This window comes from Vanessa atalanta, chromosome 9 (genome assembly GCF_905147765.1).
Source record: "Vanessa atalanta chromosome 9, ilVanAtal1.2, whole genome shotgun sequence".
Lineage (NCBI taxonomy): Eukaryota > Metazoa > Arthropoda > Insecta > Lepidoptera > Nymphalidae > Vanessa > Vanessa atalanta.
Genome location: NC_061879.1, coordinates 5,353,978 through 5,381,817, shown reverse-complemented (window position 1 = coordinate 5,381,817; position 27,840 = coordinate 5,353,978). Strand labels below are relative to the sequence as shown.

Genomic DNA, 27,840 nt, shown 5'->3' with positions numbered 1-27,840 from the left:
CAAAGTTACTGTCGCATTTATAATATTAGCATAGATTAAGAGATATACGCGACTAGAGAATTATTGTGATAAAAATATAGTTAGTTGGTTACATACTGATAGTCACATTGTGACGTAATGAAACGTTTTCTGTCAATGGCTTTCAAAATGTTCATATTATATTAAATTAATATTTACTGTAAGATCTTCATAAAAACATTTTTTTAATCTAATTTTATCCGTGTATTATTATATTCTTCGTAAATACTCAACTCAACTGACGAAGACTAGAAGAATTATAACAATTATCCAATCGGTTTTCACTTAAAACATAACTTTAAAGTTCTGTTTATTTACATTCTATGAAAACGTAAAACTGTTAATTGTATACCATATTTATGTATTTTCAATGAAATATGGATAATAATAGTCGTTTATTCAAGTCATTTATTTATGCCTCGGATTTATCGGATAGATTGTATGACGATGACGATAAGATAGGAAAGACTCTAGGTAATTTATATTAAATATATCTATACATATATTTAATGTTCGGGATATGTTGTGATTAAATAAGACGAAAATTAAATCATAGCAACGTTATTGTATTTTATTTTTTGAATTGAATCCTTTGTGTGCTTACACAGTAAACACTGTTCTCAACACTTACAACTAAAAATACTCTAACAAAATTAAAAGTTATATTTTAAGTTAAAAAATTGTGGCTCGTGCAATGGTTTGTTTCCACCAAGGCGTAAGGTTTTAATATTAACAAAGTTATTGTTTTTGATGAAATAACTTTAATGGTGCTAGAGGTATACCTACCTACCTTGGATTTTGACAAAAATTGATATCACTTAGGTATAGTGCTGAGATATTGTGCATTACTCCTAATTTTTTATCATTGGGTGCCCCAGTTTCACCAAGTCATATTTTGCCAATGTGCACATTAATTTACTTTCGTATATTTTTATACAAACTGATATATACGATAAAAGTTATTATATAATTCTAATATATTGCTATCTTTTCATTTTAGTCTATAGAAAACGTTTATGACTTCAAGTGCTCTATGTATAATTCTTAAAAATTTAATATTATATTGTAACAAAGGGCTTGTAATCAAACAAGTAAACGATTGATTGAAGATCTTATCTGAAGAAATAATGGCTAACCAGTGTAATATCCTCCGGTTACGTCTACTATAATATTTTAATAAATTACGATATTTACGGAAAGGTTGTCATAATGGAGACTAGATATCACATGGTTTGAGCTATTTTGATTTTTTCGTATTGTGTTCCTATTCATGTCGAAGATAAATTGCATTTTGCAATATTTAAAAAAATGTTACTACAATAGATGCAAAACTGGACATTTCGCAGATTCTTTTCAAATATGTAACAAATTATATTAAAAGACATTATTTTATAAAGTTCAATTAATGTTGGAAATAAAAACATTGTTTACACCTAAAAAAATATATAAAATAACAATCAAAATCTAAACTTTTATAACATAAATGTACTCTTCCAATTAAAAACTTATATTTTCCTAATATAAACGACTGTGATAACTGTCCTACAGATGACGTACATTACGGTGTTCCACGGTGACGCGAATAATTTTAAGTGGTTCAGTCGAAATCATTGAGCATACGATATTATAAATTTTAACGTATATTAATCATAATGAACAATGTGTTTTTATTGCACAAACAGTCGATACTAACGATCTAAATGTAACGCTAGGCGGGTTTACCTAGAAAACTTGCATTTAAAACAATCGAAATAAGTACTATAGACGTGACGTTCATCGCAGCTTAATCTAGTTAACCGGCAGTGACCTGAGTGGTGACGCTCGTTGCTAAAGACGATTAATTACGTACACGCGTCGCGACGCTAGCGCCTCGTCGCCCACATCCGCTCGCTCGAACATACACTACTCCTTATTAGACTACCTATCTATTTGTTATGTGAATTCTTTTCAATTTCTTTAAAGCGTACATTTTATACTTACAATTAAGGAGGTTCTTATGACATTGAAAATTACGAATTTTCTCTAAATAAAAGTTTACAAAAATTGTGTAAAAATCATGCTGGCAAGAAATATTAATTAACGTTTAGTTTAATTTGTAAATAATCCTAATAAAACTAATGACAGTCTTCGCGATGACTGAACAATAAATAATATTTTAGGTTTTCAGGTGGGATTGCTAAGGAACCGAGTGGTCTCGCTAGGTTTGCAGCCGTTTCGAATTATGCTCTCCGGTGTCTTCTTCATTTCCATGAAATAGGACTGATGTGAGATTTGGAATTTACTGTCAAACTTATTACGTAATAAGGTTGGATTGGTCAAAATATTATGAATTATTTCTTTGAGCACCTTCAATAGCGTTGTGCCACTTGGTTACATTCAGTATAATTAGTATAAGATGTCATAACTCTAAATTAAATTATACTATTGCCTCACAATTACTGGCTTAGTTCATGAACCTCACATAATACTTAAATAAATATGTGTATAATATAATATTCTAATATATTTTTACATATGTACAGTAAAAAAAATAAACAAAAGAGGTACATAACAAATAAAATAAAAATTTGTACTTGAAAAAAAAAACTCCATTCAAAACATTGTTCACTTAAGTCGGGTCGAGTTTTATATAATACTAATTCTAAATTATTTTATTTGTGTATATAATATCATTGCACGCATTCGGCACTGAACTCGTAGCTGAAGTTCAGGGAAACAGAGTTTAGAGTGCCGAGTGCGAGAATTCTTATTAAACTTTAATTGTACGTTATCCTTATCATTAACTACAATATAATAATGGTATGAGCGGTGTTGTGGATGCTTCCCGCTCATACCTAAAGCGTTTAGGTGAACGTAATTTCGCACTGTCTGCCTGCCCTCTCTCGACGCAGTACCGGCCTTAACGTTACGGCTACTGATGTGTTCCTGGCACATTCATCGTAATTATAATTAATTCAACAATTTTAGAAGTTTTGAGAATATTAATGATATCGTGTTTGACCTTAACCACATACCGCAATTCATTTTTTATTTGTATCACAATAATGTATTATTTGGAAACACCAAAATTAATGCAATTACATCGAATCGTTAATTGACTTTTTTTGTTCGTTGGAAAGCAGCCAGTGCGACCACAAAACGCCACGGCATCCACAAATACACGTATGTACATTACAACACTAGTTCAGATAAACAGCGTTACGACTGAATATGTGTCTAGATTTGTTATTACAATATAGTAGGCAGCCCCGGCGGGACTTGCGACGAAGGTGGGATATTCGACACACGACAGTGTCTGCAAATGAATCATGTTTAACTGACGAGGCAACGATGTCCATTACTTACAAAATTATATAAACTTAGATCAAAACTCTATTTAGTCTACTTAAATAAATAGATAAGTAGGTAATAATTACAAATGTACATACAACCTATATGTCGTATTAAGTCTCTTATTAAATTGACTTACAAAATCAATGTAGGGAATAAGCTTTTGCACGTTAAAATCATAAAATAAATAAGACGTCAATCATCCTAGTCCATCGTTGACTCGGATTAAACGAGACTAAATTCTGTAGTCTAGGTGGACTAAGTATCGGGGTCGTCACTCCGACGGAAGATCGTAACAGTGTCGCAAATTAACAGGTAGTAGGTACATCGATTTTTATCAGGAATCTAGCTCTCTTCTACTGTAACCACGAAGAAGTAGTGGTAATCGCAAAGCGCAGTATCGGTGGGGAAAAACGAGAATTATCAACGACCGACGATCAGCACACCGTCTCGGCGGGAGCGAGCGTCGACAGCGGAGCCAGAGCCGACAGCGGAGCCAGCGGAGACAGCGCCGACAGCGGAGACAGAGGCGGCGCGCCCAGCGGCTCCGGCGAGCGCCGCCGCAGCGCTTGGCGCTTGCGGAACTCTAGGAACTCCTCCTTCATGGCACGCACGCGCGCCTCGACGTCGTCGCGCGAGGCGCGCGCCCGCGTGCGCTCCGGCGTGGAGGGCGTGGGCGTGCGCGTGGCGCGGTCCCACTCGTAGTGCACGTCCACCGACCCCGCGTCCACCGCCTCGCCCGAGCCGGGGCGCGGGGGCGGCGCCGGCGGCGGCGGCCGGTAGGGCGGCGGCCGCCACTCCGCCAGACTCTCGGTGCGGCTGCTCCGGTTGTTTTGGGAAGACGATGCGTTTTTGCTCCCGAAACCGCTAGAAGACGATCTGCTCTCGGGCGAGGCCTCGTGGGGGGGCGGCGCGGGCGTCTCGACGATGGGTCGAGGCCGTCCGTGGCGTGGTAGAGGCCGTGACCTCGCACGGGCGAACACGCCCGTGCAGAAGCGCTGCTGCGACGGCTCGAGGGCCGATATATGCGGGGGCCGCGATCGGAAAGAGGGTGGCGTCGGAAAGGAACCGTCCGCTGAGCTCGGAAACGGCACCGAGCTCAGGTCGGAGATGTGGAGAGGCGACCAGGGCGTCCAGGCGGGAGCCCAGACGGACCAAGGCGGCCAGGGGGGCCAGTGCAGCGCGAGCGTGGGGGAGGACGCGCGGAAGAGGGGCGGCGCGGCGGCGGGACTGAGCGGCGCGCGCAGGCGCGGCAGGAACCCGCCGTCGTCGGAGGTGGAGGTGGAGGCGGAGGGGGCGGGGGAGGGCGCGGGCGTCACGCGGGGCTCGCGCCGCGCGCCGCCCCAGTAGCGCGCCGAGTCGCCGCAGCGGGACGCCGGCCAGATCCAGTTGACCGTGAATCGCAAACACTGCACTAGACTCGATATTCCGCTTTCTCTAAATCTGAAAAGTTTAGTTTGAGTAAGATATTTTTTTATTTCAATATGGTTTGCGGCAATTTCATGTTTTTTATCTATAATTTCGTCTAACTGACCTGACTTCCTAATGAGAGCGGCGTGAAAAGATGAGCCAAAATTAGTAAAAAAGCAATGAACTTATAAAACACATTCGGTAAATGAAAACTCACTTCTTAAAAGGCACTTGAGTGCTGTCTGCGGCGCGAAGGTCAGTGAGTCGCGCGGCTACCATGTTGTATGCTGCAACCGAATAATTTCTGAACATTAACGCAGTGCAGCGTACCGTCCTGTGAGTCCACGACCGCTGCCCGCCACCAACACTGTTCTCGGCCTTCGCCCCTCACTCGGCACACACACCGCAACCGTAAAGCAGAACCCACACCATATTGTCAATTTGAAAGCCAGGCTTACCGTGAAAGACGATGAAATATAAGGAATATGCATTGTTTTTAATTTTATGACAGACGTATGTTTTTATATAACGTCATTAAAAATCAGCTGTGCAAAATCAAATTATAGAAGTTGCATATACTATTACTATATTATTTTTTTTTTTTTGCTTACTAATTCTCTAGATCAAAACCAAAAATATATTAAAAAAATAATTTTGTAAAAAGGTAAATAGATAAGTACATCATTATTATCTTTGTGGTGAAATATATATAAATGACGTCACAAACGTATCACTAAAAATGAAGTAATTGTAAATACAAAAATATGTATTTAAAAATACATGCATAATCCTCATAGTGTTTACCACAATATTTTTAAAATAATTAGTAGTAATATTAATAAAATATTTAGTATTTTATACTATCATTCGGTCTTTTAAGGTAAATAACCAATTGAATTGACTGTTTAAACACTTAATATACAGACATAATCCGTGATGTGTTTTTTTAAATGAATATTAAAATTATATTTTTTTATAAAAACATTGTTAATGAATATACACAATCATGACTTACGTCTGTAATTTTAAGCAATTAATCAAAAAATGCATATCCGTGGCAAATAAACATAATAGTGTTAAAATAAATTATGACAAAAATACTTGATAAACGAATGAAAATATAATTATATAAATACATTAAATACGTACTTATGTACATTACCAACAAGCTTCTGATATACTTACTAGTCCTCAAGTTTAAGTGTAATAATATTTTAGCGTACTTAAAATGAACACGAAAATATAGGCATATATCGAATTATTATATTCCACCATGCTTTAATTTTAAAAGCGAATTTATCTACTATTATTGGTACTTGTTAGCTTGAAAACATTACTAAAAGGTTTTATTATTATCATTTAATTGAATGATCGCATAGATCTAATAAAAATTAAATACCTATCTGTGTACTATTAATATAAACATTAAAATCTACAAATATATATATATATATAGCTTAGCGCTGATAAACATATCTGGATTTAAAACTTATAATGAAGAAGGCTAACATGCCCCAACAGTAAATACGATTTATATGCTACAACTAAAGTCGTAAAAAAGAAACTACTAATAAAATACAAGACTGAGGAAAGAGAAATAGAGAAGTAATACCGTTTAGCGGAACGACCACACTGACAAATAATATTATTTATTCAGTTTGTGACGTAAAGTATGTTGTACACTGATGGAAAACACAGATTCTACACTAAAGATACTATGTATAAAATAGTATGAAATAGGTTAGTTCCTATCTACACGTAACACGTGACGTTTTAAGTGATGTTGATTCGGGATGGTGAAAAAATATTCACTATAAATATAGATAGAGTTCCGAGAGTTCAAATTTTATTAGAATTTTAACTTTACATTTCAATATGATTCATTTGAAAATTTTAATTCGCTAATGTTTCCATTAAAATTTTGCAGAAGTTCCACATTTTCTTATACAACAGAACATAATTTTTTATATATTATACTGTAAGTAACACGTTCTTCAATATATCCTTACTCAAGTCGTTCTATTAAATTTCGAAAATAAAACCCTATAGTAAATTTATTAGATACGTGTCATGTTTTGCAAAGAAAATTAGATACTGAAAATGCCGTTAAAAAAAAATCATCACAGTATTAGAAATTGATTGGAGCAAAAATTCATAAAGGATCTCCAGTAAGAGTACAATAGCAATAATTTAACAAATAATAAACAATAAATAGCAAATACATTAAGTTTACTGGACTATTAAAAAGTAGGTTAGACAAGAAAGAAAAACATGCATTAGTAGATAAACTATTGAAAAGCATGCGATGTTTAAAGATATGCGATTTTTATTTAGTGCAATTTTGAGTATACTATAATATAGTGGTATGATATTACAAATCTCTTAAATATGTGGGCTTGCTTCGTCACCGACAATATGGTCATTAGCATGAGAGTTTTCTCAATCGTGACTTTCCGTTATAACTTCAGAAAAGCTACTAATCTAGGAAATATTTCGGGTTAAAAACTAGTTCCTTCAAACGGCATTAAATTAAACTATTCGAGTCTAGAACGATCGGTCACACTTCTAGCAGAGGAGTAGGTCTAACATCGCCCCCGGGACGAAGCTAGTGTCGGGAGCGGGCCAGCGGCCGCTGCTCCTTCGAGTCTCACCTTTCTCTTGTTTACGACGCTTGCGCTTGTTGCATATCTTGACCGCGCACACCGACAGTATTATGGCAACTATGAAAAACAATATGCCGCCCACCACGCCCGCCGTGATCGCCTTGTGCTTGACCCGCGCCGGCACCGGGAACTTCACCTCCTCCGAGCTCTCGTAGCTGGTCGCGGAGTTCGCCAGCACGCGGAAATAATAGGTTCGACCTCCCACTAGATTCTTTACTGAAATATTACAAACATGACATAAAATCGATGTAGGCAAAGTTGATATCTACGCGGAAAGAAGGGACGTCGCGAAGGAAAGAAAAAAAATGTGAGGAAACAATCTCATCGAATTCAATTTCTTCCGCTGCGTACTTAATCGGTAAGAAACAGAAAAACTAAGGTCGAACCTAAATAGCTGGTCTCCTCCGGGCGGATCTGCCCCCGGTTGAGCGTCTTCCACTGCGCGTCGGTGCGGTACTTGATGGTGTAGTACAGCACGAGGTGTGCGCGCTCCAGCGGCGCCTGCCACGTGATGAGGAACCCGTTGTTCACCTCCGTCACCGTCAGGTTGCGCGGCGGACCGGACTTCGGACCTGCCAGGTAGAACTTGATATCATACCAAACGCATCTTACTCAGCACTTTTATAATATTTAGTTGATCACTCGCCGCCTCCTTTGAGCTCTGCAATATTATGTTATAATTTCCAAATGTTAAATCAATTAAGATTAGTACCCACTCAAAAGCTAATTATATTTTATTTGCGAGAAGATAAAAAACTACGGGGTAAGCATGCTTGTTATTATGATGTTAGTGATAAGGAATTAGTAAATACCAGAACCTTCAGGTCCTTTCTGAAATATCTTTTCGTCGATCGGCCCCGGGACTGTGGGAGCCGCCTTCGGCTTTGCACCCACATCTACAAAAGTTAGTTCCATAAATAGCGAAATACATAATAATACAGGATTATACGAAGCTGAAATCCACCACCAGTTATTTTTTCTTATATTGTATTAGGACAGCGTACGCACCCAGAGTTCTTATCGTAATCGCCTTGCTCATCATTCCTTCTCCGATTGTGTTTTTGCTATTAACTTGAAATTCGTACGTGGTTCCCGGTTGAAGACGATTTATTGTCACCTAAAACATTAATTCAATCAGAACGGAATATTCACAGACATGTATTATGAGAACATTTTAGTGTCACTATAATCGTGACAATTTCGAGTCAAATGAACTTACAAACGTGGCTCCGGATGGCGTCACGGGCACTTTGGTCCACTCCGAGAAACCGGCTTCTCTATACCAGATGGTGTAGTCCTGCTTGTAGTCGGGCCCGCCCGCGTAGCCCGGCTGCCAGCGCAGCGTGACCTGGAACTCGGTGGCCGTGCCCGACACGTTGTACGGCGCGTGCGGCTGCGTGCCCTCGATTACGAGCTGCGTGTCTGCTACTATCGTTGCAACCTACAGCGATACCAAAAATATCTATAATTATATCGATACTTAGTAGACTCTGCCGTAAGTCAAACATTCAGTCCAGACTCGGCACGGATCGGTACTATTATTAGAGCTATGACTGCAGACTGAATGTAAATGAAGACTGTAATCTACAAAAAAATATATGCAAAAAACCTGAATCAGGATACCGTAAGAATAAAAATACAATACAGAAATAAACGATGAATTAGTATTTCTCTTTCTCATCTACTTTACTAAAATGTTCCTGTCGGAGTACTCGTACACTATAATATATTGACCGCAAATGGCTGGCATTTCATTATTATTCTACTCTACTGGATCTCAGTATCGTGCGCACCTCATTGGAAGCGACGCACTGGTAGATGCCGAAGTCCTGCCGGCGCAGCGTGTCGATGGTGATGTTCCCGCCCAGCGCGCGCACTCGGCTCTTCTGCAGCGGCAGCCCGTCGCGGCGCCGCCACACCACGCTGGGCCGCTGCGTGCCCTCCGCCTCCTGCGCCTCGCAGTGCATCTCCACCGACTCGCCCACCTACCCGACGTGGGTGACAGGTGCCGAATATAATTACGTGCGTAACTTATTCCAAATACTCCTTACGTTGAAATATATGTGATGTTTGCGTTTATTTTTGATTTTATATGTATCATATTTATTCGGGAATATTTTTCAGTCGGGTTAATTAAAATAGACCTTGACCTACCGAAAGAATGTTATTCCTCGAACTGTTAAAAACAATTTAAAAAAAAAATACTTGTTCATAAGTTGGTTATAAACAACAAGCAACAACAACAACAGTTACAACTAGCCGTGAAGCATTATTGAGTGTGCACCAGCGTGAAAACCAATCTGCAATATTTATATTCACCAAGTGGAAATAATTATACCATCGTAAGGATTAGATGGCATTTTAAAATACCTTCCAAAAACAACGTTAACGATTTCTTGTCTTTATATGAAATACAAAAGCGTCAGACTAACCAAATTATATGTCCCACGTAATTTACCTCGATACTATATTTAAAACGCTTTATCCGGTGTACAAATACATGGAAGTTCTCCCCAATGATTCGATGTATCAGTTTAATTAATTATCATTTTATTAAAGCGCATTAATATCACTATCAAAATTTTTTGAGCTTTGAGAAATTATATACAGTGTTAATGAGTAGTTTTCGTTTTATTGTATGAATTGTTATTTTAAGATTTCAATGCGCCTTCATGACCGAAGAGATCTATAGAGTAAAAACGAGACCACTCAAGAAATGAGTGTAAATCATTTTTAAATCATGTATTATTTTTTTAACTAGATCAGATAAGCTACCTATTTTGATACTGGCTTTTGATAGAAATGCCATCAATATAGATTCAAATAAAATGACTTGTAACTAATTTAGTTCATTATTATACATATATTAATATACATATTTTTTATAGTTTACCTTTCTTTGATATAAAGGCTCCGGCTCTACTGTGAACACAGGTGGTTTACGAACTAATACCTCCATTGGACCTAAAACAAATAAAATAAGTAGTATCACAGTTTTAATTAAGAATTCAATGATAAATGTAAAGTTTGAATTACCCGAGGATCCTTGCGTGCCTTGAGCATTATACGGCGTGCAGGTGTACCGACCCTGATGATTCTGGTTGACGCGCGTGAACAGCAACGAGCCGTTGTTCATAATCACAATGTCCTTTGTTTGATAAGGTTCTAACAGTCTCTTGTCCTTTGTCCAAGTTACGTACTGAAGCGGTGGGTTCGCTTTTATATAACATTGCACTACGCCCGCCAAGCGGAACGGGAGATATTGTACAGTAGGCGTAAATGTTACTTTGGCGGGATCTGAAAGTATACGACTGTATTGTACCTATACATAGCATAATCTAGTTTGTACAAGCTACTATTTATATTTATTTATCCCATAGGACGGCGGACTGACAAATGGGCCAGGTGGTGATAAGTGGTCACCACCGCCCATAGACATTGGCGCTGTAAGAAATATTAAACATTCCTTACATCTCCATGCGCCTTAAGCCTTGGCAGCTACGATGTCTATTGTAACACGTGTAACACAACAATACTAAGTATTGCTGTGCCGCGGTAGAATATCTGATGAGGGGGTGGTACCTACCCTGATGGACTTTCACGAAGCCTTACCCTAATCTTGTAAATTAATATTAAATCACCAACGTCGTCCACTCAAAAGAAATTTAAATGTATTTTAGGACTTGTATTAAATAAGAGCTCGTTTTTAATTTAAATAAGTTTCAATATTATTATTGCTACAGATTTTTATTTTAAGTTGTTAAATTTCTCACATTCAACATTCAGGTAGGCGGAAGCACTTTGCGGATCACCAATGCCGTTGGAAACTTCGCACAAATATTGCCCAGAGTCGTCCGCCGCTACAGGGTTAATAACTAGCGCTCCATCTCTGCGTATCGTGACTCTCGTCTCCAGGGCTGCGACCTCTGCCACCGGCGCCCCCTCGCGGAACCATTTCACCGTCACATTTCCAGGCAAAGCTTTTGCTTCGCATGAAAACTGAACTTTCTCTCCCTCTAACTTAGTCTGATTTGTTGGCGGCATCTAGGTGGTTTGAAAATATTGTATTAGATCCCCTATTATCATTTTAAATTATTTGTGTCATGTAGGTAAAACTAACGTCACCTTGTGTATGAGTGAGATGTATGTGTGAGTGTGTGTGTACTACGGTGTGTTATAGCTTAAGTATGTTTTGTCCTTTGTAAGCGTACGTACGTAACTTTAGGATTGTTTTTTTTTAAGAAACCATGATTTTGTTATTAATTTTATCATGGTTCAAAATATATTGGGAAAAAAATATTTTATATGCGTTTTCGGATCACGGACCAGTACGCTTCTTTACAGTTATGTATTAGAAACTATTTGTCGACAGTTTATAAGACGGAGAGTTTAAAGGTCTTCGTTCGAACCCCAGGTTATTCCAGTAAAAGTTATTGAATTTTTTTGACAGAAATATTTCTATGTCCGCTCAGGTATTTGTAGCTTTTGTATTTCTATGGCTCAGAAATCAACTAATCCCTCGGATCGCATCGTGTCGGAATGCCGACACATCGAATTATGAGAGTTAGGGAATAAAGAATAATTAGTTTGCGCACACATTTGTGATCTATAACATTTCCTACGTAGTGGCTGCTTTCCTATGGGAATGGTTACCGTGGCTAAATTTATTCACTAGTACATCATTATTGTATTTATTTTCCATCCGTCTGTCAACTCACCGTGATGACGGCTCCACCGGCGATGATAACTCGTGCGGTGTGTGAGACCTGCCCCTCACCATTCCTCGCTATACAAGTATAATCGCCGATGTCTTCGTGTCGGATATTGCTTATTCGAAGTTCCGTGCCGTCGTTAAATATGCCCACCGTACCAGACGGCTCCACTGGGTTCGCGTCTTTAAACCATAGTATCTCAGGCGTTGGTGTGCCCTCCGCTTGGCAGTTAAGAATAATAGCATCCCCTGTGGTAAATAATAACAAAGATCATCACTGAAAAATAATATTTCAAAAACTTTTTTAATCTATAATACGCAATTGAATATTCTAGAAATTATTCCTTTAATCATATAAGAAACTAGCTGCCCTGGTCGGTCCCAGCATCACCTACCGTCTCCAATGAAAGTCATCCAGGAACCAGTCAAATACACACAAAAAACATGAAAATCCGTTCAATTGCTTAGGAGAAGTTTAGTGGCACACAGAAAGATTTTTCGTATAAAGATTAGATCACATGATTAGATTTGTCTGAACACATAGTCTCTAATTCAGGTTTACTATGATCGTCTTTTTAATTAAAGTGTATCAAAATTTTAAAAAGATTCGAACCTAAATTGACGTATATAATGTCTTCCGGTGTGATGGAGAAGCGAGGCGGCGCGTGCACGTCGAGGTGGAACCAAGTCCCATTCTTGTGTTGATTGGGTGAGCGATTGAGAAACACAACCTTACACTCGTACCATCCCTAATAAATAAATATAAATAAATTATAATTAATAATGAAGTTTAACAATATCTATTTATTTTTATTATTTTCTGGGAGTAGATAAGTTACGTGGAAATGTATATGATGATAGAACGTACGAAATACAAGTAAATTAGAACAATAAATATATATTTTTTGACAATTCTATATGTATATATATTTATGGTTAAATAAAATTCATTAATAATTTAAAAAGAAAAAACATGAAAATAAAAAATATCTGGTGTCTACCCTATATTGGTAAAAATTGTATTATTGAATTCAAAAGAGCTATAATTTTAACTCTAATATTTCGATTACTTATACATTTTTTATCCATGAGCGCTGATTAAGGATGCGTTCATTACCTGATCAGATTCTTTAATATTGGTGACGTTGAGGCTAGCGGCGCCGTACGGCGAATCCGGTGCGACTCGCGAGACTCTGCCTTCATAGCCTTCTCCACTGTGGGTCGGGTAGCTCTCATACCAGATGTATATGGGGATGTCCTGACCCTACATAGATTAAACATGTTAATTTCTGTCGTTCAATTGGTGCGGTTCTGGAACGACTCCTGCAGATCGCTAACTACTTATATATCGACTCAATACGTACATTTACTACCAATCTGTTTCCGAGTAGCCTCGATTTAAATACATTACCTAGTAACAATTAGGGTTATAATCGCCACAAGATAAAGCTACACTACAACTTAAATATATTAACAGCGAACAAAAGCATGCAATGGTAGGAACGCAAATAAAAAAAATATAACAGTGACACTTCACGACAATAGTTTTACGATAACTCATCAAAGGGTTGGGTTACAACACTAAATATTGTGAAATGGTCTACTAAGAAACAAAATAATATAACATGCATTTAGTTTCAGGTGAATTTCATAATAAATAATTACAGTTTATATATTTGTCTAAATTTGCAGAAAGAAAGTGGGCGAATCCGACAGCCACAGGAAGAGAGAAACAGACAGAACCGCCGCCAGTGCGCGAGGGAGTGCGCGTGCCCCGTGTCAGCCGAGTAAGCTACAACGTGCTCCCCATACTATCGTAGAGAGATAAACTGGTGCACCCAAAACAAAAAAGTTTATAGCGTTGTAAAAGTAAATTTGTAATCGTATAAGATGTGGTAGTGTATGTGTTTGTTCGTTATCGAACGGGGGTCTGCTGCTCTCTCGGACTCGCTTTGAAGGCCTTTGTCACTGTGGTGTTAGTCGTCCGGTCGGTGGGCGACGCGTCAAGTAATAGGCAATACGTTGAAGAGGCAGTTACATAAAAGGCGTGCGCGGAGGTGTCGCGGGGCGGCGGCGGCGGGGCGAGCCCCCGCCCCGCGGCACTCGCGGTACCACTAGCACGGGACAATACGAACTGTCGAAGTCGACACAAGCACGTTATATATACTTTACATTCTGCGAGGCGCGTCGTGGGGACGAGCCGACCTTTACTGAACAGAAACACACACACGATAGATGAGCAGCATTGTAATGTAAGAGTGGAGTGTTGGCCGTCGTACCGTTTCGCCTACCTTCTTCTCCCACTGCAAGACGTACGGCACGGGGATGTCTTCGGGGAAGTCCACCTGGCAATTGAACACGACGCTCTCTCCGAGAATAGCTGTGATGTGGACAGCATCTTGGTGGTCTTGGTGGCAAGTTACTGCGAAAGTGCGTTAGGTTATTTATAATTTATCGTAGTCTTTGTATGTACCTATATGAAGAAGGATGGATCTTTGTTAAGCTTTCACACAAGAACTACTGAAAGGATTGGGATGAAATTATATAATTCTAACTAATCTGACTAATCTTAAGAATATACGATCAAATACAAAAATATCTAACTCGAACAAATACAATATTGATTTAATTTAACCTAGTAAATTAAATGCCTAAGCTATTTACCTACAAAAATAAAAAATAATATGAAGTAGCCTGTTATTTTCATATACATATTATTAAAAATAATAGATGTCATTACCTACGATTATTATAAGCTGCGGTTGCTGATTATATCGTATCTAATGTTCTGCTTTAAAAAAGTTTGATTATGATAGTTATTTTCCATATAGCGCTGATATCTTAGGGCAGCGGTGACCACTTACCTTCAGATGGTCCATTTACCCGTCCATTACCTATTACATAAAAAAATGGAGCACGCATGTCCATGTAGAATAAAGCAACCATCGAACTGCTAAAGAAAATTTCTTGACAGAAAAACCCCAGGCTCGATCTCGATACGGGTTTAAATCCAGGACCTCGAGATCGAGAAGACAATATAAGCTCGACACTTGACCAACGAGTCAGTCAACGTGTTTAATAACATATGGTTCTATTAATGATTGACTCTACCTACCTACCATATGCACATACTTGTTACTAAGGTTTATATATATTTAATGTCATATTAGGTAGATATATCTAATTAGCTGCCACGTTACGTCCACTTTAAACCCATGGATCATAGCTCTGTTTTATATATGGTCTAAACTGGTATAAACTAGCCTGGTTTAATATGAAATAAAGTGTTCTGCAAAAAAATCGTATAGATTTATTGATGTACATCTATCTATACGAGAAAATAACATTTAAAGGTACATTATACGTAATATAAAAATAAACGATACCTGTGATGATTATGATCAATACGATGCTCAATGGAGGTTTTTTATATATGCCTACTGAATATAGAAGTTGGAACTTCGCCCTAACCATAAGTACTGCAAGAAGTATAAACTACTTCGTAAACCGTAAATGCGCCATTTACGTTGGAATCTAAGACCTTATGTCGCTAGTGCTCTTTACTTACACAGGCTCACTCACCTTTCAAACCAGAAATTATGACAAGATTTTTTTATTTGAAGCTATTTTCCGATAGAATAATTAATTAATTCGTGGTATCCATCTAAAAGTTCCCTCCCACATCCTAAATCTCTAATGTACTTCAAAATTACATTAACTTACCTATCGACCGACAAAAGAATATATTACCAACTGTAAAATCTCTTGTATTAAGATTTATCCTGTGATTTCCATATAGACAGTTGAGTTAATGAGATTTATAAGGAAGCGTCCATCCATGTACAACCCCGTCCCATTTTAACCTCTTTTATCCTTACTTAAACCTTTAGAAAGGCCTTTGTCTTGACCCCCCATTACTGTATCTTGGGTCGAAGGGAAAAGAAACGTTTTACGGAATATTCTAATTTATAATATGTTAAAAAAAAATAATATTTATATATATATAACCATCACTATAGGCCAGCTTTTCGTAATATATGCAAGGTAGTCTATCGTAACCGAGGCGGAGTGATAGAATAGCAATAAGGAATGGTACCCGGCAGGTTGACTAGCAGCAAGAGGAGCAGGCCGGCGGCGATGTGCGGCGGTTGCTCGGCGCGCCAGCCCATGCCTGCGCTCCCATGTCACGGCCGCGCGCGGCGACTCATTCTCGGTGCATCACCTGCACAAACAATACGTTGTTAGCGAAATATACATATTAAGTAGTTATCATCGTTATATGTGTCAGTTAATGAACTTTACCGTCTTATATTAGTATAGTAATACATTATCCCCCCCTCCTCGTAATAACATAATAATAATAGACGCGAAATTATTTTCTATGAACAATATGATTTTTTTTAACACATTGTAATTATTTTTAACATTTAACTAGACATTACGTATTACATTGTCAATTTAATTTAGTATAACTCATCACTGAGTTATATCCATCTGCTGTATCCAAAATTAGTAAATTATTTAACTATATATATAAATTTAAATAAAATGACAAATTACATATAATATTCATATATACATTATAATATGAGTTCCTTGGCAGGGCTTATTTGACCCACGCCCTTGCCTACCAAATTAAAATAGGTTCAAAAGCAATATACGAAAAATAGAATAAAGTGCATTTTTTTTGTCGGTATAAATAGATGTCAAATTTCAAATCATTAAAATTCTATTATAAAATAATGATATATGTTTCTGTATAATTTACTACTTGTAGTTTTAAACTACATTCGTCAGAATCCGCCCGCACCCACGACTGCTCCCTCGACTAAGTGCGTTGACATAATTAGCTATATCACTCTCAATATGCGATACAACTGACACATAATATATCGTAGTATAAAAGCCTCATGTCAAGTAGGTTAGTAGCTTTGAGCAAATCGGGATAGAACAAATTACGATACTTAATTCACAGTCATAACATAACATAATACCTGAGTACACAATCAAATCGTCCTTGGACTCGTTCCTCTACCGCAATAATTGCACTGCATCACGGTATTTCCTACCTAGTTTAACTCTTGCCCTCTACAAATGTTCGTGTTAGCGTAATCAGCTTATCGATTTTGTTATTAAGCGGACTTATAACTAGTTTTGATTTGTGACGGTCGACATAAAAAAGCTTTATGAAAATCGAAGTTAGCGAAACGCGCTCGTACTTCATAGGTTTATTTCATCTACTTTAGGATTTGATAAACTTAAAGATAAGGCATAGTAACCTAAGGGGCACTCTAAAGAATACAGTTGAACTCACGTATCACGAATCACTAAAGTGATTTAGTAATTATAGTAAAATTTAGTCGGTTTAAGGCTTAGACTAACTCAGCATCAAACCAACTTAACGCTTTAAAAAGTATGTATATATATTAAAGAGATTTTATCAAAAAAAATCTAAGTAACAATCGTAATATTAGGTAAATAAAATATTTGATAGGATCAAAAATCTATTTTAAGCTAGACATTTTTTTCTTTCTGTAACATTAATTACAAATGTTTTTAGTGATTTTATGTTCCCTAATCGTCCTAATATAAAAATCTTATCTATCATTACAATATGGCACAGCCAACTCCCATCGCTGATGTTAAGCGTAAGTATGCACATAACATAATGTTGATGGAGTTATTCTGTACGTACCGTGTAAATGTCTTACATATTGAGATTTAAATTTCATTAAATGCGACAAGGTACACTGACCTCGATTTCAAAAATCGAAGCATATCTAAATTTTAATTAATTTTATGAAAATCTGTAGTATTTTTTTTAAATTGCTATGTTGTAAATATTTCAAAGACAGAAATTAAACCATTTATATACATTTATATTTTAGACAGAAATTTAAAAATTAAGATAAATCCATCCGTTAGTTTTATGGTAGTAAAACGGTGCGTGTCCGAACAATTATATTGTGAACCATAAAAGATCAAAAACTCGTCTCTTAGATATCTGTATTGGTTGAATTTTTTACCATTGGCATTAATGTTAATAATTATATATAATTTATTGAAATTTTAGAACGATTGTACACGATGTCGACTTCATGGCGAAGTAGTTTATTATTTAAATGCATATTTGTTCAGCGATGAGCAGTACTACCGAGCGCAAGAACTAAGGCTGGGTGGTCAGCGCCTCGCGGTCAAAGGAGCTGCTGCGGTGTTCGCATGCCGTATCGATTTCCGTACCTTATCGTCGCACTATGTGAACGCGTTGCGGGACGCGCGGTTTTTATGGGCGTGCTGGGTGTGGGAAGATTACGGCGCTGTCGTATGATGCGGACGGGCTCCGTCATCTGTGGAGGGCAGTCATGAGCTCACAGTGCGGCGAAGGGCGCGTGGCGTGGCACGTGCGTATAGTCGCACGGCAGGCCGGGCACTGCCCGCCACAGCCGCCGTATTGATCGGTGCGCGCGCAGGCCGCCGCCCTTGTACATGAATGGTCCCCGGAGCGACTCACGTGCTCACCGCTCGCTCGTTGACGCTGCCCCAGCTCGCCTAGACACTGAGCCTCAACTAACCAATTTTTAATATTTCTTTTGTTTTTGCCAAATTTTGATAAGATGTCCTAATTACAATAATACGTTGGGTGTATAATTCTATATAGTACCTATATATATACAATATACATATTAACATAACATAAGTATTCTTTAAAATCATAGCACTCCATCAGAATAAATATTGTTTTATAATTTAAGCAAATATAAAGTGAGTTTCTAACGTACCGAAAAAAAACAATTGTTTGAATTGGTTCACAGGTTTTATAACGGAACTCTTTTCTGATATGTTACCGACTTACGAAATACAATCCATGAGCGTAGCTACTGTGCCCGTGACTTCGCAATATAACAATTTTAATTCTAAATATGGAACCAACAAATCATTAAACTCAAAAATGTTACAGATATATTTTACGTATTGTAGCTTAAAAATAACATTGGCGAAATTCATAAAACTATACCACGAGTATATTGAGTCGCGTTAGGTGAGTTCCGTAGGTACAATTTATCATTGCGCTGTGAATATGACTACCTTACCTTTACATAGGAAACACAATTGTTAATAACACCAACCATCAGGTAGGTGGTAGTAACTTCGAGATTGGTCTTAGAAAGTTTCAGATTTAGAACGCGATTCATTAAGTAAGTGAATATGTAAGCTGTGTGCAGATAATTTTATACATGTTTTAATAAAGTTGTTCTATAAGCGGATTACTCGTTCTTTTCTCCTTAAACGTGAAACTATTGGAAATTTAGTATCGATCACTGTTATTTGTTACTTTTTATGACATTATATGTATGTGTATATTATATAGTTAAAAGTGGTACTTATTTTATTTGGGACGAATTTTATTACATATTATATTAACGGGAGCATTACTACTTATTAAGTACTGATAATATATTTTAAGATATGATATATCATTATTTGGAACATTTTCGATCGTAGGAAATATCAAACAGTTTAATAAGAAAATTTCGACTTATTGTAGACTTCTAGAAATTTATATTTAATAATCTATACATATTATAATTATATTACATTATATTTGAAAATATAGCGTGAATAGAGTTCGTGGCTTCTATTTAACTTACTGTTGAAATACTAAGTTTTTCGTGACTAATGTTCATTACCTAATCCCAGACGCATGAAATTTCATTTGAACTCATTTTGTTCAAAGAGTATTTTATCCAAACAAACGCTTTTCTTGCTTACAAATTTTTAATTAATAATTTAAAAAAAAAACTTTCATAGGAAAGTCGATTTTAAATATTGCACTAAATTCACAAGCCCTGCTTTTGCTATAATTTAGTGCTTAATATTTTATTAAATACTGAATTACAGATCCGATGAAGTCGTAGTTGTAATGAAACTAACCTACATTTGTCAAAACTTTCCAGGTTTGTGAGATACTGTACGTCAAACTATGATAATATATTCATTAAAACTGTTTAATGTATGACGAAATGGTCAGGAGAACATCCTACTGTCTAATCCCACTGACCAATATCGGGCACGGCCGCCATTGTCAACGAAGACTAAGTAAATGTACAGGAGTTATTAAATTGCATAAATGTTTCTAAGAGTTGTATCATTTTTTTACTAAATATTAAACATCGATATTAGTTATCTATAAAACGCAAATAGTGTACAAATTTGCTTTTTGCCTCTATCTCCGCCAACTTCTATATCTCTCAACATATTTTAATGTTTGTATACATAACTTATAATTCATTATTTTTTAAAGTTAAGAAACGAATTATGTCAATCTAAGCAGTTAATCATGGCGAACACGACATTGGTTTACTGCAAATATTTTATTTCTTAATGGTAGAAATACGAAATGAGTTGTTTTAACCTAACTATTACTATTAAGAAAGCAAAATTATAATTTAGCATAAAAAAAGCTAGAGTATTTTTAGAAATAACATTAGATTCGAAAATTCAGTAGAATTTATCGTCCCTAACAGGAAGACTCAGCTCTGCAGCTCGCGATTCTAAAAGTTAGTCAACTCGCTGATATTGATGCTACTCATCTAGTGTATTTTCGGTTATTTACTTAGCGTTATGTCGCATGTCTCATATTACTTTAGGGTAACACTACAGACATTGAATCTGTTTTCTTTTTACCAAACAGCTGCCCGATTTATTTATAATTTTGGAGCTCAAGACTTCGGGATGTTTTTAACAAATAAGGGAAACGTACAGTTGTGTCGCAATATTTTATATATTCACAATAACATTGATCATTTAAAGAGAATAAAGGTAGAATCATTGATAATAATCATAGTATGAACACAAGAAGTGACGATAAGCTTATAACGCAAAGTTTCCGACTAAATTCCTGGGTATTATTTTATGTAATAAAATTCCAAAGATATTTTTGTATTCCTATTTCTTCAATTTAAATCCTTTTATAAAATAGCATTAATAAATAAGGCATATTACTCAACACGAGATTATATTATACACTTACAGTAGTAAAGCTTCTTGCCGGTTTTTCTAGATAGAAATTACATTCCGAACCGGTCGCGGTGGTAGCTTTACATTTAGTGCAACTCCAAAATCTTCTAAATGAACCTATGAGTCTCAAACCAATTCTTATATCATCCAAATTTCTAATTTACGAAGTACTTATATTAAATAATAAAAAAATAAACGTTATAAAATTCACTAACCCACACTGGAGCAGCATTGTGGAATATACTCCTCCTACCTTCTCCTCAAAGGGAGAGGGCCCTTGCCCCAGCAGTGGGAAATTTACAGTTACTATATATATAAAATGAGTCCGTGCGAAGCCGGGACAGGTCGCTAGTGATAATAATATGAGCATTCTTTTACGAAGCTGTATTTAAATATTAAATAGTTAAGGTTTTTCTTCGTGTTTCATAACGCCCTTCGACGAATTTTAGCTCAGCACGATAATATTAAATGTTTAGATAAAGTTAACGTGAACCACACTTTATAGTGAGAATTAAAGGCGTTCTATGGAAAAATCAATAAACACTTTCTATATTCATCTACGTAAACAAAGACGTGAGCACTGCTTGTTATTATTTTCGGATTGTATATTATTGTTGGCCCTTATGGTCTTGATAGCATCACCGATTGATAGAGGAAGTGGGGAGAGGAAGCAACTTACTGAGAGGGATGGGAATATATGCCCTTAACAAGTCAGGCTTACAACCGTACGAAGAATGTCCTGTGAGACAGGTCCCAAAGTTTATGGCTTCATCTGGAAGGGTGGACATCGGTTGAATCGAATAAAACGCATGAATCTGCAAAACAAAATCAACCTAGTACTTCCGGCCGCTGCCCCGATGCGGACAGTGTTTTAGTAGTAGTAAGTTAATACGATCTTATGAAAGAATAATATTTACGCGTTGCTTATCTAGTAATGAGGCTAATATTAAATATATATTAGATTTACTTTACGAATAATGACCGATTTATTTCAAAAGCGGTTAGTATTGCCATTTATGCGATCACACGCACAAGGCGCAGCTATTCACATTAGTTACAGCGCTACGAATGTGACGAAGTCGAGGTCTCCGATTTGACGCACTCCGCACGAGCCGCAGTAAATCTACTGTTTTTCATCGCATTTCTAAGATATTTGATTATGAGCATGAAAAGAACGATGGAATGCAATTTGAAAATTCTTCTACGCTTCAAAAGGAAAAAGAACAAGTTGATTTTAATGGAGGGTCATGGGTTCGAGTTCAGAAAAGATAATTCAATTCTTTTTTAAGGGCTAACTTTTTTGTTTGAAGTTTAAAGCTGGTAAGGGGTATGATTCCGAGGAAACCTAATATCTCTTAATTTTGGTATAATTATATGTATTTTATCAATAAATAGCAGTGGATATATGTAGTAAAATTAGCACCACAAATGAATTAGATAACTGGAATAAGCCATATGATGTGTAATGTGTCGGCCGATTAAAAAAAACTGTGTGGAAAACATCAATAGTATGCATACATATAAATACCAGTGCACTTTCTGTTTCTGGACTCTTTAATTCCGATACGACCGAAGCACGAAAATCTATTGAATGCTACTGAGAATTTATTAACAGGAAACCCAATAATAAGACCGACCCGGGAACTGAAACTTTGGATTTGCAGCCTTAAATAAAAACTAACCCCACGTTCCCTCTTAGCAATAAACATCAAGTTGCAACTGCACCAAATTTTATTATCTTAGCATCACACACAGCAAGTAGTCCATCATCTACTAAAAAGGAATAGAAAAACATAAAATTAAACGTTGATTTATTTCCCACGGGACTCAGGCGTTCTAACTAGCATCAGGTATGGACCCGTAGTTAGGTTGTTGTTGGTTGTGGCAGTTAGGGGGCTGACTACATTGTAGACAATCCGACCCTGTTTTTAACCCGGAGTGGAACAATAAAGGTTTTTACTTAACTTTTGGTTTTGGTTTGGTCGTTTTTGACTGTGTTTAAGTAATGTAAATTTATTTAAAACACTAATGATGTTGCCAATTTAAATATATTTTATATAGTCTTAAATTTTAATTTTAAGGCTATTTAACGTCTATTTACTCTCTTTAATTTCCAAAATATGTCTACTATTATCCGTTTTGAGTCCGATGATATTAAAAACATTTTAAATATAATATCATAGGATAACATCAGGTAAACTCAGGGTGAGTATACCTAATGGTATCCTATTATATATATATTTTCAAGATAAATAAAACTTGCCTAGTGTTCGTTTACCAAAATGTTAAAACTGACTGTTTTTACGACGGAATTGGTCGAGCATGACTGTATTCGTCGTATTGACTTGCGCACCTCGCACGATACACAGGCCGATACATATGTATAATATCAACATAACCACGACAAAATGCAAAGTCCCTTCTATATAATACAAATGATCTCCAAAAATAACGTCCACATGCTGAAGATGCAAATATTGAAGGAGGAGTTTATGAAATAATTAATTCAAAATATGCATTCATGTTAGACGTAGTAGTTAGTTTTATTCAACGGACGTAATCTAAGTATAAATTAATAATATAGTCTAAGGTAAGAGGACTAGGGAGTACAAATTGTATTGTAATTATATTATTATTTTAAAGTTATAGTAGTTATTATTTTATCATTTTTATAGAAATATTATTTTAAACTGAAGAAAGCTCTGATCGGAAGTAGATTATACAAAGAAGATTTTTCTGTATTTTTATAATTAAATTATAATCATTTTAAATTTAAAGAAAGACTGTAAACAATTTGAACATGCATAGAATAAATAAAAGTATAAAAAATGTTGTAAGATCTTTTAATTCATAAAAAGGAAGGGAAGTATACTGTTAAGGGCAGACACAGCGTTGACACGGATGCTTCAATAAAGGCTGTAGTTATATTCTCAGGTATATCTATACTACTTTAATAGGGATGTATTTGCATATCCTTTGTAGATTAAGGGAATGAAGAAACTCAAAGGCGCACAATTTCCTCTAAGTTCAGCTCAGTTCAAACGTGATATCCTGTTTATAATTTCGCAATACGCCGCTGGGATAAGATTAAGGTCACACACTTAAAAAACTCAACTAACGATAAAAGATTTATATTATAGTAAGTAAGTTTCTGCAATCTTCTTATAAAATATTTTAGCAAAGTAGTGTTTTTGTGGGATATTTGGGGGATATTTCCGTGTTTATAATATAGCTCTTTCATGTTAATTTTATACTTCATTCCATTAAGTCTACATTGCTAATGCGCCACGGACTTTGGGAACTAAGAGGTTGTGTCCCTAGTTACACTGGCTCACTTGTCCTTCCAACCAGAACGTAACAATAGTGTTGCTGTTTTGCGATAGTATACTATTCATCACATATTATGTGATGCGTGAATGCGTGGGGAGGTACCCCAGACGTGCTTGCACCAAACCCTATTCCTGATTAATTTATCTTAGATATTATATCGCAAATAAGGTCCTTTGGGTTTGTGTTTTTAGACAAAAACTCCTTAAACACGAGCGAAGCCTAGGGCGATAACTAGTACAAAATATAAATAGAAAAGCCAGTTGCAATCGTTATAATGCTATCTGTTTTATTATTTAAATTTTTATAACTATAACACATCAAACCAGATGAAAGGCGGTAAGGAGGAAGGAAACATTGACGCCGGAAGGCTCACTTACTGAGATACCGATAGTGTAGAGATGCTAAGCTGACGCTATTTATTACAACATTTAATAATTCCATTTAAAGTTGACATGGTGGTATATAACATAATTACTTATATAACTGTAACGTAACATATTTAAAACAAATGTTAAGTGATTGTTAATTTGTATTCATAATAAACGCGTGTAGTTAAATGCATATTTTGTAATATATTCATGTTTCATAATCCCACAAATGTGGTTTACGATTTTATTTTATAAAATATAAAATATCTTACCGTTCGCTCAAGGAAGTAATTCAGTCTGACAAAAACACCGCTTTACCTCGAAGTACTTATACTGTTTTAATTACCTACTTGTAAAGATTTAGCATAAAATCATCATACAATTTTAAATACGCATAAATTTAAAAACAACAAAAAGAGAAGAGTGTAATATTAAGTTAATAATAAATATATCGATGGTTATTCTAATAAGTTACATCGGTTCTTCTTTTGGTGCAGTTCAATACTTAGAAGAAAACGATTATTGCGCACTAATTCGTGATTGTTATCATTAATCACCAGAGAAGTATATTCAAGTAGAGTAGTAGAGTAGAGTAGTAATTATTCAAGTAGTCTCAAAAAGCACTGTTAAATCATTTTAAATTCAACTATAAATCTATAACTTTTTATAAATAAAGCTTTAACTTTTTTACGTTTATTATATCAAAGCCAAAAGGGGTTTCTGCAATTTTTTTATAAGGAAATATTGGCCGTTGTTTAAAAAATATATTGAGAAGATACTTTAATTTACATAAAAATTATTAACATTGAATGAATTAAAAATAGTTACTGTATAATATATTAAGTTTATATGCAACTTTATTTTAAAACGTTTTTTATATTTATTGTTTGAATCATAATTGAAATATATATTAAAATTTGGATAATTGTAACTGCTAAGGCTAAAATTTTATTGATACAGTCATGTTATGCGACCACACGTATAGCAGCGTAAAGTTTTTTTGGTTGTTATAATTAAAAATTGCTCAATTCATTATGAGGATTTCAAACTACCTTAATTATATATTTATTATTTAAAAAAATAGATAAAAATGATTAAGGTCCGTAAAATATAGAGCTAGATATACCAATAAATTGGACACCTCGGTATCCAGTTTAAAATGTCTATTTAAGTAGGTACTAGACATTAAGTAGGATTATTTACAAATGCCTTTGCCAGTTTACATTAAAAAAAAAACACTGTAGGTACTAAATCAGTTTGAGCACACGCGCAGTCAAACATTATTTATGAAAAAAAAAAACTAAAATTTTTATCTTATATTTTAGTTTTTTTTTTAATTTAGCCTGTTAAACCGTTGTACCGTGGGAACAATTAAAGTGATTTTCATTTCACTTTCACTACTGTAGGTATATTTATTTTGTTATAAACTAAATTTATTTATTACAAAAAAGCAATACTTTATTAACCTAAAAAAACTAAATATTTTATATAAAAATAAATATTTTATATATAAAGATCTTATTATACGTATACATACCTAAAATGTATATCTGCTAAAATGTATAGCTGTAGTTCTTATCGGTTCAACTTTTCCTATTTTTTATTCAATTAAAAATCGTCTTTGCAATTGAATATATAATAAATTTAAATACACGTTAAGACAACTAGCGTGATGAATGTGAAATGTTATATTATATTTAATAAAATAAACTTTTATAACAATAATATCACCACAGGCTATCGCGTCGCTGTCAGTACCAAGGGTCGTGTGCAAAAGATAAGTAAAAAACTGCAAAATATACTGTGATTGTATTTAATTAATTATAAACTTAATGCTTTAGAACTTACGTTATACACGACTCATATATAGAAACCGTGTATATATTTCAACAACAAAACAGGAAAATGATATTCTCTTGAAAATTACACAATTTTATTTACGTTTTGCACTGACGCTAACATAGAGCTTGAGATATCGTTATATAACAGTTTCAACTTACACATCAATTAAATAAAGTTTTAATGATACTAGATGAATAAGACACACTATTACAATCTAAACGAAGATGAGGAAGTATTATAATGTATTATATATAAAGGTTTCTAGATTTAATTTTATTTAAAGACTTTAAAAACAGTTAGTTAAGTCATTGCTTACATCTTTGATATGAAACCCTACACTTATATATTATATCTTAATTTTATTTTTCTTAATCATTTGAATATGTTGGATTAAGTAATAGAAAAACTATACAATATATAACTATAGAATATGAGATTTTATTTAATTCGCGAAAAAAAATTACACTATTTTTTATACGTTATTTTATTTAACATTAAGCAAGATGAAATGTAAAAATTTAAAAATTTAATTCGTTAAATATTTTATATAATATATGTGATTTCGACGAATCGAAAATAAATTGTGGTAAATATTAAAATAATTGATACACGTTTTTTGGTTTTCCTTCATAAACATATTTGATAGATGATATATAATAAGTGAATTTATAGACTCATATTGGGATTACTTTAACGGCTTTTGTAACATGAAACAAAATATGTTAAAGTAATTTATAATTAACGCTTTATTTCATCTACAAAAAAAGAAACTGTTCGCTATTTTTACGCCTACGACCAAAAAAAAACCTTTTTAGTAAAAAACTTTCATTTAAATACTTTAAAAAAAGAAAATACCATACAGGCTAATATAATTTAATGGATATACAAAATTTTGCGTCATTGCTGTTGATCTTTTAATCTTAATCAGGTTATTATTATAAATATGCATTTTTGAAAACTGAACTAATTTGCAAAACTTCAATAAGGCAGGATAAGTAAAAAGTACCTATTTGAAATTCAACTTGCAAGATTTGACCTGAACTAATTATCTAGCATTATTCCCAGCTAAATATAATATTTTAAACATAGTGGAATTCGATTAAAATTATTATATTATTAAAGGAAATTATAATTATTTGTTCATAATTTG

At 35.2% G+C, this 27,840-nt stretch overlaps 2 protein-coding genes across 4 annotated transcripts; both read right to left on the bottom strand.

The window, feature by feature from the left end:
- Positions 1-563: 563 nt before the first annotated feature.
- On the bottom strand, positions 564-4,956 carry LOC125066413 (extensin-like). Its single transcript, XM_047674480.1, has 3 exons — positions 4,944-4,956; positions 4,883-4,886; positions 564-4,791 (listed from the first exon to the last, which is right to left on the bottom strand). Exons 1-3 carry the CDS (start codon positions 4,954-4,956, stop codon positions 3,786-3,788), a joined length of 1,023 nt encoding a protein of 340 aa, XP_047530436.1. The 3' UTR covers positions 564-3,785.
- On the bottom strand, positions 4,814-26,521 carry LOC125066544 (protein turtle). Of its 3 annotated transcripts, none has more exons than XM_047674658.1 (16): positions 26,386-26,521; positions 16,229-16,354; positions 14,412-14,554; positions 13,250-13,396; positions 12,746-12,881; positions 12,140-12,381; positions 11,195-11,465; positions 10,458-10,718; positions 10,315-10,385; positions 9,215-9,406; positions 8,641-8,862; positions 8,430-8,538; positions 8,234-8,317; positions 7,808-7,993; positions 7,410-7,637; positions 4,814-5,045 (listed from the first exon to the last, which is right to left on the bottom strand). In XM_047674658.1, exons 2-16 carry the CDS (start codon positions 16,299-16,301, stop codon positions 4,972-4,974), a joined length of 2,439 nt encoding a protein of 812 aa, XP_047530614.1. In that variant the 5' UTR covers positions 16,302-16,354; positions 26,386-26,521; the 3' UTR covers positions 4,814-4,971. The 3 variants fall into 3 exon arrangements, with proteins under 3 accessions (XP_047530614.1, XP_047530615.1, XP_047530613.1); XM_047674659.1 differs by having other exon boundaries at positions 4,966-5,062; XM_047674657.1 differs by lacking the exon at positions 4,814-5,045 and having other exon boundaries at positions 6,966-7,637.
- Positions 26,522-27,840: the final 1,319 nt, after the last annotated feature.